Source organism: Lichenostomus cassidix, chromosome 19, assembly GCF_008360975.1.
Source record: "Lichenostomus cassidix isolate B80296 chromosome 19, HeHo_3.0, whole genome shotgun sequence".
Lineage (NCBI taxonomy): Eukaryota > Metazoa > Chordata > Aves > Passeriformes > Meliphagidae > Lichenostomus > Lichenostomus cassidix.
In genome coordinates, this window is record NC_139499.1 from 10,254,011 (window position 1) to 10,270,241 (window position 16,231).

Sequence of the window (16,231 nt, forward strand, 5' to 3'; positions counted from 1 at the left end):
ATATTTATTTGTGTATATGTAAACAAATACATCAAAGTCCTGAGGCTTAATCCTTAACCAACAGATAGAAATATCTTCCTTGGTGGAAACAGGGAACACTGGAGTATAATTACTTTGGAGTACTGAGTTTCAAATACATTGTAGACTTTGGTTTGAATCCTCTTCTGATGTTCTCCCATATCGGGAAACAGCCAAACATGATTGTGGTGAAAAAAGGAGTGCCTGAAATAGGACAGATTTCCCCTGGAAGGGGAAATGTTGAGTTATTGATTGGGATGAGGTGCCGAGCTGCTTCACAGGGATTACTGTGTGACTTCACCAGAGGGATGAGGCAAAGAGGAGTTTAGTCACTATTTTGTGTTGTTTTGCTCTGTCCTTGTCCTGGCGAGAGAAGGTGGGAAGGTGGGAGTGCTGTTGGTGAGACAGAGGTGCTGGATGGTTATTGCAGGAAACAAGGTATCAGCCGAGGATATGACCAGAGACCTTATTAACCTACTTTGCTCTGGAGGTGCAGAAATACTCCAGGAACTGTGCCAAGGCCTGGAGGCTTGTTGGACGTGGAGAAGGAGGTTTCTCATCTGGGTTTTTCTTGGTTGGCTGGTGGGAATGGGAATAGAGGTCAGTGAATTGGGGCAGGAATGTGCATGTAATAGTGGTATATGCTTTAAAAACGAAGAAGAAAGGAGTGCAAAGATACATGGAGCTTTATGTGTTTATTTGGCTTGTTACTTATTTATGAACATCACAGACCTTACAGAGCTATGCCATTGGCTGAAAAAAAGAATTAAAAATTGAATTTAAAATGTATCAAATAAATGGCGTGTGTAGTGTAATAACTTACTGTAGCTGTGGTTCATACAGGCAGTTGAGAAGTGAATAAAAAGGTTTCAAGCATAGTCAGAAAATTTTGTGCAAATGGGGAAATAAATTTGATTTGGAAAGCAGTTTCAGTTTTAAGCTTCCATGAAGGAAGACAAATTAAACATTTTTAAAGATATTAACCATAACAGTATCCCTTTAATTTTCACTCTTTTCTTTTAAGTAAGATATTCTGAATCCGTTTTTGTTCAAGGAGACAGATTTCTTGCAGTAATCAGTTTTGCTTTTAGCTCTGATTTGTAAAGAATAGGTGATAATGGCACACATGCTGGAGGGTGTGATTAGAACCAACGTTAAAAGGCTTTTTTAGGACATCAGTGGTTGGAAAAGGAGCACTGGAGAGGTCTGCACTTAGTAGGAGGGAATGAAGCACACTTTTGAAGTTGCTTAACCCTTTCCCATGAAATACCTGTTAGTGCAAATTAAATCTGGATGTTTTCTTCAGGCTCATGTGAAAGTTGTACATGAGCTCTGTTAGCTTGCATTCAGTCAGTTCTTTCCCTGAACACGTCCTGTACCAAATAAAAAGACCAGCTCTCAAGGATATGTGTTGGGAAGACTTGGCTGTTTGCAGTAACTTACAGGTTTTTTGAAGTGCCTGTGGGTATTTTTTGATTACTTTACAGTATTCTGTGGAGTGTTTTGAGCAAATGTAATGAAATGCTGAGAATGCACATTGGTAGTAAGTTAATTAAATTGTCTTTTTGTGTAATCTTCTCAAGTAACTTATTTTCTGTTCAGTGCCTTTCCAACACACACAGACTGTTGTTCACATGCAGATTCCTGCATGCAAAACCTACTTTACTTGTCTGCATATTAAGAAAACATTTAGCAAGTGGAGTATATTTATATAGGTCCCATCTGTCTAAAAGTGCAAGAAGTTCTTACTTTTGTTCGTGAACACCTTCACCCAACTTTTATCCATCCGTATCAGCCTGCCCATGACTTCTTGTCAAGTGATTGGTTGTGTGAATGAGCACTGCAATCCTGCAGCTGATCCCCAGGGATGGGTGAAACAGGGAACTTTCTGTGGCAGAGTTAAATCCAAGTGAAATCAAAGTTTTGCTCAGTAGTATCTCCTTAGCTATCTTTTTTCAGTTTGCTTTCATATCATATCTCTCAAAATAAAGATTTTTTTTTTTTACCCACTGTTAATATTTCATTTTAGGACCTTTGAAGTATTGCCAGCTGGAGGCTGCTGCAGAGCAATAGTGACCTGAAAATCATTAACAGCACATCCAGTGCTTAAATAGCTCGAAAAATAACAGCTGTTCTTTTTGATAATGTCTTTTAACAATGAAACCTTCTTTTTCTGTGCTTGTGTGCTAAAAATTCTGCTGTCGCTAACAACTCTGCCCCAGTGATTCAAACTTTTCTGTGGTGCAGCTACTGAGGCTTTTTGTAGGCAGTGATTTGCTGCAGGTTTTGGAGTTTTTTGTAAGTTTCTTGCTGGTGTGAGTGGGTGGCCACATGTGTGTTTGTGTTATGTGTGTCCTCTTGGGCCCTGGTGAGTTTTCAGGGTAAGCAGGTGTTTAATGTAGCTCACAGGTAAGATTTATCTCCAAGTTGTGTCTCTGGCCAGTGGATGGCTGCAGGATCCTCCCCTGGTCAGTGCTGTTCCTCACTCCACGGGGAATCATCCTGGGATTCCTTGTGCTTCCCTGACTTCTGCTCCTCCTTCAGCCTCTGTGCTGTGACTGTCAGCTCTCCTGATTTCCATTTGTATTCCTCCTTAGAGGGGACAGGCCTCATGCTGTAAGTTTAGAGCAGCCTTTCAGAGAGCTCTCCTTGTGGCAATAAAGTGAAGAGGACTGAGCACTGATCTGCTGTAATATTTTCCTCCTTTCCTAATGAATCTGTGGGTGGCTTTTCCTTTAAAAATTATAGCTGAAATGACTATGAATATCTCCTTTAAACGAGATTGTATCAGCTTTTGCATCTCTCAGACAATGTGTGTACAGCCAGAGGGTAAAACCCATTATAATGCCATGCTAATTGCATGAGTGTGCGTGCTAAAACTCTCTTGTTGTGAGAAATCCAACCAAAACAAAACCTTGCTCCTGGTGATCCCACTGCCATGGCTGCTGGAGGGGAGCCCAGGTCACCCCGCTGGCAGGACAGGGTGCAGTGTGCTCTGTGACACACAGGGAGAAAAGAAAGGCTCACACGAATTTAAAAATTGGGGTGCTCAAATCAGGAATCTGGTTATTTACCAGGAGGCTCTGCTGTTCTCTGCACTCACTGCCAGGGCGAGAAACAGTTCATGTGTTACCCAAGAGCTCTCAAAAAGAGATTAATCCCACCTCTCCCTCTCCTTATTCACTTGGCAGAGCCAGTGTGACTGACTGAGATGCTCTCTGACATATGCTCAGGCTGCCATTGTTCCCGAACAAGCGTGTGTCTGTGTTCCCTTTGTCTGGGCTGTCCCTGCCCCTTGTCCTGTGCCAGCACAGCTGGCTGGGGCCAGCAGAGCTGCAGAGCCTCTCTCTCCCTGGTCAGCAGCGCCACACTGGAGCTTTGGGCTGCAAAACTGACTTTCAGGCTCCTAAAGTTAGACAAAACCATTTAGCGTTTGAATAATTCAGCTTCCATTAGGAATTGTCACAGAGCTTTAAAATGTGTTTTATGTGCGCTGGCGAACACCGGCGGGTCAGGAGCAGTGTGGGACATGGACTGCCAGCCTGTGGTGGAAGAAAATCCTGCTGGCAGTAGGCAAGGTCGCTGGAGAGCCTGGAATGTTACCTCTGTCCTGTCTCCCTGGTGTGTGAATCTTTATAATGGTATACTGCTAAAGCAGCTGCTTTACTTTGCTTGAAAACTCAGCTTGTGTGTATGCATTTCCTTTTTTCCCTTCAGTAAGAAATCTGTTGCCAAATCCACACATGTATATATGTTTTCTTGAGGATTTCACACTTATGTGCTTTCTTTCCTCACTTTCCCCCTCTGCTACCCAACAGTCCATTAAATGTTGCAGGTGAGTTTTTGTCATATTTTGGCAGGGCTCAGTGCCTGGCAGGGATTCTGCAGAGAGCAGAGACTGGTCTCATGGCCTGTGCCTGTGTGCAAATTTTATGTACCCAATCAAGCATTTCCCAGATAAAAGATTTGATAAGTGCACAGCCTCTCCCTGCCCTTACACTTCAGTCTTGGGAATCTTTTGGGTTTATGAACTTTTCTAAGGGATTTTTCATACTATCCCATGCTCAAGTATATTTTCAGATATGCCAAGATGTGATTGATTGCGATACCACGTACTGAAAATTGGCATATTGGTATCACATGCCCTTGAGTAAGAGCTGTGCTGTTTGTTTTGAAGTGGTATATCAAGCATGCCTGAGTGAGCAGCTGAAATGCTTGTGGGACCAGGTCACTTACGTTTCTCAGAATAAGGCTTGCTGGAAAAGCCTGTGTGATTAAGAGTCAAGCAACTGAGGAAAAAAGTTCACTGACTAATAAGAAAAACTTGCAGAGTAATCCTATTAAATTCCCCTCCTTCTGGCAAGTCCTGATATAAATTTATAGATATTCTCTATAAATGTGATGAAAGGTTTGTTTCCCTGGGAGAGCAAACTCCACCAGCAGTTTCCCACACCACCCCAAGAACATTCTTTCATTATCTTGCTCCTGTGTAATAATTGCACCGAGCAGTCACAAACTTGTTTTTCTACCAGTTGAAACTACTGAACAATGTGTATGCCTTGACCTGGATTCAGGGAGAGAAAAAGTCACTGTTGGCGTAGACTCTACCTTGAAAATTTGCCATCAACATGGCAGAGAGTTCCTAAAGGCTTATAATGCGTAATTGAAACGGCTGAATGCCTGCAAGGATTCTTTGAGATAAGGATCGTCTTTGAAAACGTTTTAACTAGAGGTCTGGATTGTGTCATTAATCTCTTCTGTAGTCCTATTACTTTTAAAAATTGTATTATTTCTGGTGTGATTAGCCTGCAATGTAAATAGAAGGTGCAGGTTTTGTAAAGTATCTTTTTTCTTGATGTATTTTATGTCAGACTATTTTAAAAGCTTTTTATGTGGTTCTTAAATATAACAAGACATACATACATAATATTTAATCAGAAAGAAAAGGAGAGGTTTCTGATGGCAGGAGTGGCCCTGCAGGGCACCCACTGCAGATGGGGGTATGCAGTCCCATTCCTGTGCTGGCTGCAGCTCCCAGAGGACCCAGGGCTGGTGTCCTGCTGTCCCTCAGCTGCTGTGATTGTCACTGCTCCCCAAAACATCCTTGCCCATTTCCCCAGCTGTGTGCTGGCCCTGCTCCCCCTCTGTCACTCGGGGGATGGAGCTTGGGATGACTGCACTCAGTTCAGTGCTGATCTGCCAGCTCGGGATCACTGTTCCCAGTGTCATTCCTAAAGCCTTGCTTAGACCTGAGCTATCTGCCTTCATACAAGATGTATTAACTTATTTTTTGCCCCACACCTATATATAAATTTTTGCTCAGTTATTTTTGGTTTGAGTCTTGGTCTCTGATCTCTTTATCCACAGCTACAGTTGGTGCTTAATAAGTGGAGCCTTTGAGGCTTCAGTAGTGTTGAAAGCGCAGTGCTGTGCTTTGAGTGAGTGATGGATGGGTGGAGGGATGGATAGATGGATGGATGGATGACTCCTGCCTGCTGGGCTCTTTGCTGCGGGATTCACCCGCGCTGGAATGGCCTCACAAAGCAGGGCAGGGAATTGAAATGTGTTCTTCTGAGAGCAGCAGTAAGTAAAGCTGCCTTTCTAGCTGTTCTCTCAATTAGCTCCTAGGAGATTTTCCTGCTTTTCTAGTTTCTCCTGGGGATATGTGACCTGATAGCATATTGCTATAAATAATTATTTTACTAGTATCAAAGTAGGTACTGTACACAAACACAAAGCAACATTTTCAGCATCTTTTTTTGGATGCTGTAAATACCAGGTTTTCAGACAGGCAGTTTCCTTTCTTCCTTTCTTGTTTCTGTTCTTTGGAATGCAGGCATGACAGTTGTGATCCTCAGCACCTGAACTGTTAGTTTTGTGCTGCCCCTTGAAGTGAAATTGCTGGTGAGTGGTACAGAGCTCCCAACCCAAGGCAGGGAGGTGAGGGGCAGGCTGGCGTTGCTGTTGCTGTGCGGGAATTTTTCACTCTGCCTTCAGTCCACAAGAAAAAGATGTGCATCCATTCATAATTCTAGGGGTAGTGGTTGAAAGGATTTTCAGGTGTCCAGCAACTGCTTTCCTGTACATATCTCTTAAGATAATATTTACTGTAAAATGGTTTCCTTTTTAAAATTTTGATAAATGAATTAGGAGTTAGATTAGGGGTTAGACAAAGTTAAGGCTTAATATCAATAGGAAAAAAAAGTTTATGCAGATTGTATTGCTGTTCATGTGTAATTAACATTGATATGAGAACTTTAATTAAGGCAACTGGGAACTGCCTCATGGCTCTCTGCAGAGCAGGTATGAACTTACTCAACTGTAGGTGGCCAACATCCATGTCCCAAAATTTAGTTTCAGTCTGAACTGGTTTTGGTAAAAGCTGACTGTTGATTTCTGTGTCTTATGCAGCCATTGTTTTGCAGTAGAACAGCTGCAGAAAACGAGTGTTCCAAAGCCATCAAAAGTCTGATTTTAGGTACCTTTTTGCAGTGACTTTGACTTCAAACTTTGTGGTTCTGTATTTTAACGTTTCCCTCAGCTTGGGCAGTAGGAGAGGAATACTTCTGGTCTTGTAAAATAATTTATCAAGTTTCAGACTTTGCCTGGAAATGTTTTGGGTTACTATTCTGAAACTGAATTCTCTTTTTCTATTTTAATATTTTATTAGAAATTGGGAATGACCATTTAAATCTAGAATTCAATTAAAAGGACACCTTTTGAGGTCATCTGGTAATTCTGTGTGAAGGTATGGCACTATCTGAGCAGTATATGTGAGTATAGGTTATAGTTTTATTAGCTTGATTTTTAGACTAGTAAAATGAAAATGTTTGTAGACATTTGTAAAATGAACGTAAGCAGTTCTTACATTTTAGTTCCTTGGATAGGAATTATATAACTACATGTTTTGCTATAAAAAAACAGATGTTTTATTAAAATATGGACTCTGTACAGAACATTTAAATAATTTGTGTGGAGTTTGCTGTGACAAGGAGCTGGTTGTGGAGCTGGACACTGAGCAGGGACATCCCCAGTGGGGATGGTGGGAGCTGCTTTGGAGCTCTTTGTCATCCCTGCTTCATCAGCTCCTGGGCATGGATGACCCTGGGCTGGGCAGTTTATGAAATTGTAGTATATCAAAGGCACCTAAAATTTCACAGCTGATTCTGCTATCCACAGTAACAATTTGCTTGTTACTGTGTACAAACGGGTTATTCCTCTGTGACTAACCAGAGTGGTGCCTTTCTGGTGTGGTAGGACTCTGCTTTGGAAGCTGATTGCTATAGATACAGCCTAAATTTACTAGCAGGAGATGAGAAGGCTGTTCAGGCCCTGCTGTGTGTCTGTGCTGTTCAGTCTCTGCCTCTGCTCGATGCCACAGCCCGAGATGTGCCAAATGGTGATGAATAATACCTTGGTTTGCAGGTATTTTGCCCCCATGCCCTGTGTGGAGCTGTGGGAGCAGAGAGTTGCTGGAGCTCTGCAGCTCTCCTGCCCTTTCTCGCCACTTTTGGCAAGAGGCAAAAGTCCTGGAGAAAATAGGAAATGTACTGTGGATTAAAAGACCTTCTGAGATTCTCTCCAGCTGTGTTTCCCACCATAGAAATAGTGTGATATCACCTTGCCCCTTGTTTAAAATACAAACAGGCAGGGCTGTTAACAGGGCCTGGCCAAGGTGTTGGGACTGACTGGGTTGGTTGAATTGGTTTATGTTTTGCAATCAGATGTGGTGCTTGGGAGTAAGGTAGATATCTGAACACTCCAGTCTAATTTTTTATTTAGATATTTAAAACATGGACCTGAGACAGAAGAGGCTGCCTTGCTTGTCTGCTATAGTCACATGAGAGAGAGAAAAGCCAGCAATTTTTTAGGGATAAATGTAGTTATCAGGGTGCATAGCTGGATGTAGATTCTTCTGTGGGTTCAGCACTGCACTGAGATTGAAGTTATTTTGGTCATCCCAGTAAAAATATGCATATACTCTGTTCTGTAGTGAGGTTTGAGAAGCTCACCTTAAAAACTGGGATTGGGAATTGAGGCACCATAATCTCCTTGCTCTAGTTTTATGGTTCTCATTATAAAATTCTATTTTCAGAATCTAATTATTTTAAATTAAAATACTTGCCATGTGCAAAGCACCTTATAATTTCTGAGCTACTATACTTGCATTCCATAAGTTGTGTGGGAGAAACACCAGTATCATGCCTGTTTTACATTTGTGGAGACTTAGATACCGTGTGCTGTTGCTTCTCCAGATGTGATTTGGTGATAGAGCAATAAATAGTCTTACACCCGCCAGTGTTCTGAATGGGATTATTACAAGTTTTGCCCTCCCAAGGAATGGGCTCATCCATGTGACATAGGCTCTGCAGGACAATGTTTAATGCCCTCACATTAATGCTTTTTTCCCCTAGAAATGACTTCACCTTGTTTTGGCTCACTGAGTTGAGAATGATAAGAAACTTTAAAATATTCTGTTCTTCTTGGGAAAAACTGTCTAACAGGAGTATGTGATGTTCTCAATCTTCTGTTCTGTAGGTCAGTAACAGATCCACGAGATGGAAAGAGAGTTGCACTCAAAAAGATGCCCAACGTCTTCCAAAATTTGGTCTCTTGTAAAAGAGTCTTCCGGGAGTTGAAGATGTTGTGTTTTTTTAAGCATGACAATGTAAGTAAATTCAAAGTAATTTTGAAATTTTTGAGAAAGCCTAAATGTAAAATGGAGCTCTCTGTAACAGAAGTGGGTTTCCTTTTAAGTTGTAGAATATCTAAAATGCTTTAAGAGCTCTCTAATTTTACAGTGATTAGATTTTGTGGAAACTCAGATATTACTGTTACAAACACTATAAGAATGGAATTATCAAGAATCTAAAGATATTAATATTTTCCCTTCCAAAGTGTTTGCAAGCAGTCAGTACACTTCTGCCCAGTCTTTATTCCAGGCTTTGGATAAGTGTCAGGCAGCACAGAACTGTGTCAGCTGGACACTGTTCCTTTCTACCATTGAGCTGCCTGTTCAGAGTGGGAACAACTTTGGGGTTTGCAATTCCCATGTGGAAGCAGTGAATCACAAAACTCTGGAAGACTAAAGGCAGAACCAAGTGTAGTATCTTCTGCTTTTACATTTCTTTGCTGGAATTACTCCTTTCAAAGATTTTATGAGTGTATATATCTTAAAGAAACCACTTTTTGTTGGATAGGTAAATTTGTGCTTTCAAACTAGTACTTGAACAGCTGGAAAAAAATTCTTGAGTTGAAAAGGAGAGAGAGAGACACTGAATGTACAGAATATATTACATGGTTGGTTATTAAATTTACATACCCTGTTGGACAGAACATTGGTCTGTCTGTGGGGTAGAATAAAATGAAACCATGTAAGAAATGTGCAGTCTGACTGTCATTTTGAAAGGGGCTTGTTTTTGTTTGACTGGGAAAGGCCTTGACCTTGTGTGGTGTTTCCTAGGTACTCTCTGCCCTCGACATCCTCCAGCCTCCACACATTGACTATTTTGAAGAAATGTATCCTAAATATAAAAATAGAACATCTTAATTTTAATTGAGGTAGGTGTGATTTTCATTAGCTTAGGAACTGCCAGTATTTGGTGTAATGTTTGAAGTGGAACTACAAAAAAGCCTGTATGTGGACAGTTTTATTTCAAGAAGGGAACCTGTAGGATCCAAACTGCGAGGTGATGTTGGAGGTGAGATGGTGCAGGACTGAGCCCAAAGCTTTGACTCCATACAAGGCAGTACCTGCAGGGTGTGTGGGATTGACCAGCAGCTCCTGCTGCTGCTCATGGGGATTCCCCCAGAATACGTTTTTTTGAAAACTCTGTCTACTAGTTGATCTCCTCTCAGTCATTACTACTTCAAAATACTTTGTGGTGGTTTCAGAGAATTCTACCTTCACAGGCTTTGAAACCCTGACTTGTCAGAGAGGATTCAGTGGGCTGGCAGGGCTGTGACTGTCCTTGGTCAGCTCTGTCCTGGTCACATTGCCCAGGGCTGTGTCCCCCCTTGGTGCTGTGTAACTGATGCACAGGGACAAGCTGCCTATGGGGAGCTGCATTCTAACAGTGAATTTAAGTGAAAAACTTGACATGAGGATGTCATGTTTTGGTTTGGTTTTTTTCCTTTGTCAGACTTGGCTTGGGCTGTCTTCTATTTGTGAAGTTGGGAATTTCTGCTTTCTGAAATACTGAAAAGTGAATCCCTGAGCTGGGAGGGCTTTGACTCTCACAGGAAGAGAAGTTCTCTGCCACTCCTGTGGTTAGATTTGGTCAGGTTGGGTTTCCTTATGAGTGGGTCTTAGCTGCTTTTTTGTGTGACCCACTTTATAGTTAATGGGTGGGAAATGGTCATTATTTTTAGATAACCTGAACTTTTGAAATGTAGTTTGATCTATTTATATAATACCTTGAATTGATTGGCAAAGAAAGTAGGTGTAATCAGCGTGGTGATTTTAACCAAAGTATAGCACAGTTTGCTGGTGAAGAAACACATTTTTTGGTTGAAAAATTGCTGTGCTGTACTGGGGCTTTTTCATATGAATTTAGGTAAAGCTTTTTACATTTTGCTTTGCTATTTCTTTCATGTGAAGAGCATATAAGTAGTCTTCAAAAACTGGATTTTGGTTATGTGCACTAGTTCAATGCCCTCATTTAGAACAAGTCATATGAGTTATAAATCAGATCTAGGTTAAGGATTACTCCTTCCGTGTAACTGTACAATCAAGAATATTTAAATGGGATAAGCTTATTTTTATGAGCTTAGCTACTGGCAAGTTTTGAATATAAAACCAAAATGTTAGTTTCCTTCATGGCTAACTGACTTTAAGTCATTCTGAGTAGTGTTCTGCAGGGCTGTCTATTTTTATATTTGTGTTAATTTCTTGACTCTAATATTGGTAATAAAAGACCGTTTCTCTGTGTAGTCTTCTTCCTCCTTTCTTTTGAAAGCATTGCAGTAAGTGCACTTAGGACACTTAAATTCCTCAAAATAATTCATTAGATGTTTCAATTTATATGCTCATTTTTAATTGCATGTGTTTCTGCTTACTGTAGTATAAAGAGAACTTACTTGAGATTGGTTTGAAGAAGATCAGGTAAAGATGTTCTATATTTGGGGGGTGTAGCTGTCAAAACTTCTTTTGTTGATCCACTAGTAGAGTTCCTAAAGATACCACAGGGTTGTTCCATTTTTACAGTAAGACATACTGAGGAGTGGTGAAAGTGTAAAGGGATGGAGTTGGTAATGAGTGATTTCCTTTGTTCTTTCTAAGGAGTTGTAGTGCCCTTTTTGGGGGAAGAAATGTAATAAAAGAATGACTAACATTATATGAATGATGTGTTGCAAATGAGCTGGTAGAGTTCATTTCAATTATTCACTGTTTCGTAGGTACCAGCAGGAATTTCAGAGTGTATTTTTTAAAGAGAGCTAATTATAAAACTACCTTAAAAATTTAATGATAAATTAAAAGATTTCTTAGGAAACTGGTGATGAATAAAGGAATTTTAATCTAGTGAGATTTTTGGTTTAGAATGAAAATTCTTTGCAAACACTCAGGTTGAGATACAGTTTGAATTAATAATGACGTTTTTGGTTGACAGTCTTTGTGGCCATTTTGAATCTTGCAGGTATTAATATTTTTGCCAATATCACCTAGTGCAAAAATGAATGATTTATAGCCCTTTTTTCCAGTTACAAAATCTTCCACACTTGATTGTAATACTGAATCCAGCAACTGCAGATCCACGGATGTTCTTTAGGAACTATCCAAAATTTCTGTAGTAACTTCTGGAAAACTTTGCCCATTAAAGTGAGTGTCAGAAGCAGCTGAAAAGTCACCAGTTTTATCAGTGTGTTACATATCTGGGGAAGATTTGAGTAGCAGTAAAAGCGAAAGTGTGCAGTAAATTTCTCAAAGAGGTGAAAGAACTGTTTTCTGATGGATTATGGAGTAAATCCCTGTATCTGTGGGGTGGAGGAGGGCAGAGAGGAGCAAGGTAAGCGTGGTGGCTGCAGGCAGTGAAAGTGCTGTGACAGCCCTGCTGGTCCCTGGGCCACAGAATTGAGTTTTGAGGGATGCAGATTCCAAATAAAGAAGAGTCCAAGCCATGATGAGAGTGCCACATCACCAAGGGCTCTTCATCCCATTCTAACATTTATCTGTCGCTTTATAAAATTTACCAACTCAGCAGGTCCCAGCCAGCAGAGCAAGTCAAGTTCTTTTGTGCCACACATTTGCTTTGATAATTACTCTGAAGCAAATTGGTACATTTGTAGTTCTAATTTTATACAGCTACTTAACTAATTACTGCTGTCAGGAGCAATTTCTCTCTGGTAGTGGCTGGGTGTGCTCAGTGCTGGCGGCCACCCTGCAGCCAGGGCTGCTGGAAAAATCAAACTGCAGCTACCTGTGTGAGCAGGGACTGGAATCCCTGGGGTTTGGGGCGTTTGTTTTGCTAAATATCCCCAGCAGTGGCTGTGCAGTCAGGGTCCTGCCAGGTCCTGGGCAGGAAGGACAACCCTGTTTGTCACAGCAGAACATCCACAGACACTGCTGCTGCTCCTCTTCACAGCCCTCATTAAATTATCCAGAGACAATAATCAGATCGCTGCTGCTGGGGTTAATGGCACCTCTGAGCCCTGTCAAGAGCTTTATTTAATGCGCCCCAGACCTGGAGTGGTGCAGGTGCCATTTCAGGCCCTCATTTAATTTAAGCTGCTTTAGTTGGCATGGCAACTAGTTGAGACATCTGGGAGACATTATGCTCGGGATTGAGATTTAGGAGGATTTGTGGCGTAGCAAAACAAAAATCTTATCAAAATAAAGTGCAGAGTAATGCTTTTGGGTTTTTTAAAAATATTTTGCATTAAATTGTATGTAAAGATTTGTTGCAGGTATAAGGTAAACCGCATATTTTAAAAGTCTGGTATAAATATTTAAAAGGATCTTTGCTAAAGGAAAAGAAAAATTAGAGTACTACAAATTATGGTGCTGCAGGGTTGGGTTTTTCTTTATGAATTCTTTATGAATGCAATTTTAATGTTTTTTCCCTCAAAAAGTTGGAAATATTTAATTTATAAAATGAGTTTTAGTGTGGTGTTCTGTTGGCAGATGAACTTTTTGGCCAACAGGGATTTGGCTGGAGAGAGTTTGCAAAGCAACAGATGAAAGCAGAGCATTGACTGGGTAGAGATGAAAGAAAATGTGCATTCAATACCTGGCTGTATCAGTTAACATGGGGCAAATGTGTTTTGCCTCCTTCAGCCACAAATGTAATCACAGCCGAGACTTTTGTTTTAAATGTGACTGCCAAACCAAGCTTTTAAAGCAGTAACATTTTTTGATTAATGCCTGTAGTGCCCCCAGTATTTATTGGGGTGATTTCTGTGTGTGTTATTCTTGTCCCACACCCAGGACATAGTCATGGTGATCTCCATCCCTGGCTTGTCACCCTATTCCAGTGACACCCCAGAGCACTCACAGTCCCCTTGGGGAGCCACCTGCCTCAGTCTCAGGTGCAATTTGCCTTTGAGAAACTCTGTGCAACTGCCTTAATGCAAACTGTAATGGACTAATCTGTTTTCTTTCACAAGCCATTTTTTATTTTCATTCCTATAAGAACTTGGACACTTGACCTCTGAAGCAGCTTTATTCTCTTTAACTCAATAGTTCTGACCTGTAAGAGCTCACAGAAATAGAGTTAGTAAATGTTTCAAGAGATTCTGTGCCTGTTCTGCTTTTCCTTAACCAATGAACTGAAGATATGTTGTCACTGAGTTGATGCAGAGTGACCTCCATAAGATTATCGTCTCTCCTCAGCCACTCAGCTCGGATCATGTCAAAGTTTTTCTTTACCAGATTTTAAGAGGTAATTTTTCTTCTTGTAAATTTAACGAAAATTATGTAGTAGAAATATTTCTTAGTGCTTATTCTCAAGACATCCTGGTCTTGAATAAGCTTCCTGTAGAAACTTCTTTTAATTTCATACTTGAAAAAATACCAAGCATGAATTATTGTAGCTATAAGGCTCTTAAGCTAGGACACCTCTGCTGCCTTAAAGCATTGTCAGGGAAAAAAAAGTCATGCTTTTGGAATCAAGGAACAGAAAGGACACCTAGACTGAGCCAGATTGGTAAATATGTGTAACTGTACGGACTTAAGGTAAAAATTGTTACTGAAAAACAGAGCAGTAAGAAGTGTATGAAAATTCCAGTGTGGGGATTAGCAGAGTATCCATGCCATAATCAGGAAGATGATGTTTTGCTTTTGATTTGTTGTTTGTTGGATTTTTGGGGGGAGGGGGATTTCATTTTTTAAAAAAATTACTTGAATTCTTTTTTCTGCCTATTTTATATACTCCATAATTTACTCTGTCATTGAGTACCAGAGTGTGCATTAGTGACTGGCAGTTACTCATAAAAAAACTGAGGCACAGACCAAGTCTTTGCCGATCAGGAGTTGACAAACCTTCCAGGAAAATTTGTCAGCCTTAAACTTCTTTTAAAGGAAAAATATTTATTTTAATTTCCTTTAATATTTCAGGTCTGAAATATCTACATTCTGCTGGCATTTTACATCGAGACATTAAACCAGGGAACCTACTCGTGAACAGCAACTGTGTCCTTAAGGTGCTACTTACATTTATTGAAGATGTTCATGTGTGTATGTTGTTAATTCTTAACCAGAAAAAATTCAATGTAAACACTCTCCCTAAAAGTCCATGTAAATGGAAAAAAATCCCACAGATTCTTAAAAATTGATAAATGAAGCAAACATCTCCTTTCCCTTTTTCTTCGTGCACTTCCATTAACCTTGGGTGTATGGAATTTTGGAGGGCTTAGGTGTGTTACACAGCTGTGCCAAACACAAAAATTCAGTGTTGATTACAGGGATTTGCTAAGAGTTCTAATTGGGAAAGTTTGGTCTCTTTTCTTAACCCTTCTGGTTCAAGACATTTTTAACAATTCTCCAAGCCCAAATGAGTAGAAGGCTTAATCTTTAATATTTTGAGACATGTCATGAACAAAAGAAGTTTGAGTTGAAATACTATGTACCCAGAGGTTGGGTTTTTTGTAGTGCAAAGCTTTTTAATCTTTCAGATTATAAATATTGTAACAGCAATTTAAAATGTTCTGTGATTCCAAATCAAATTGCAGGAAGTTTAAATGGCTGTGGAACAGAGTAACATAATTTCCTCCTATCCCCTCTCCCCTGGCTTATGCAGTTACAGCAGATTATCTGATGTATTTAAATGCTGGTTGGGGATTCCCTTCCTGATTCCCAGAGGGTTGCCTATTTGAAATGCAGAAAGTGTTTTGGTTATTTTAATTTTTTTATTTACCTTCTCAATTTAGATTTGTGATTTTGGATTGGCCAGGGTGGAAGAATTAGACGAATCCCGGCACATGACTCAGGAAGTTGTCACTCAGTATTACCGCGCTCCGGAGATCCTGATGGGCAGCAGGCACTACAGCAATGCCATCGACATCTGGTCTGTTGGCTGCATCTTTGCAGAGTTGCTTGGCAGAAGGATCTTGTTCCAGGCACAGAGTCCCATCCAGCAGGTATCCTCACCTTCCCCTTCCTGCGCTTCCCAAGGCAGCTGGAGGCAGCTGGACTGGTGGCCCTGGGGAGACATGGAGGGGCTGGAGTGACTCTGGGGAAGGGAATGGAGCTGGGAAGGGCTGGAGAATTCCTGAGGGAGCTGGGAAAGGAGCTCAGCCTGGAGAAAAGGAGCCTCAGGGGGACCTTGTGGCTCTGCACAACTGCTGGCAGGAGGGTGCTGCTGGGGAGGTCGGACTGTGCACCGAGGGAACAGGGACAGGGTGTTAGTTCATGCTAGCTCAGAATTCACAGCAGAATGCATGCCCTGTGCTGAGCTGTGTCCATGTGCTCTGTCGTGCAGCTGGATCTGATCACAGACCTGCTGGGCACGCCGTCCCTGGAGGCCATGAGGACGGCTTGTGAAGGCGCCAAGGCACACATACTCAGGGGTCCTCATAAACAGGTACTGCCTCTGGGCACCCAACCTCCCAGGCAGGGGTTCCTCTGGGCACCACTCAGTGTTTCACATTGGGATTCAATTCCCATGGCCTGTTGGTTGAAAATACGTGGCTTGGATGTTAGAGCTGTCTGTGCACACCTGAGCTCCGACCTGAGCTGCTCAGGAAGGTCCAACAAGAGGCTGAAAGCTGAGATACAGCA

The 16,231-nt window shown here is 41.2% G+C and overlaps 1 protein-coding gene across 4 annotated transcripts in view; it reads left to right on the forward strand.

Moving 5' to 3' along the window:
• Positions 1-16,231, forward strand: part of NLK (nemo like kinase) — a 36,067-nt gene that overhangs the window by 13,769 nt on the left and 6,067 nt on the right. For all 4 annotated transcript variants that reach the window (XM_085078610.1, XM_085078607.1, XM_085078609.1 and 1 more), the window contains 6 exons: positions 8,557-8,686; positions 9,482-9,537; positions 13,789-13,895; positions 14,570-14,655; positions 15,382-15,591; positions 15,933-16,034. In XM_085078610.1, coding sequence (XP_084934736.1) covers positions 8,557-8,686; positions 9,482-9,537; positions 13,789-13,895; positions 14,570-14,655; positions 15,382-15,591; positions 15,933-16,034 — 691 coding nt within the window. The remainder of the gene's footprint in view (positions 1-8,556; positions 8,687-9,481; positions 9,538-13,788; positions 13,896-14,569; positions 14,656-15,381; positions 15,592-15,932; positions 16,035-16,231) is intronic.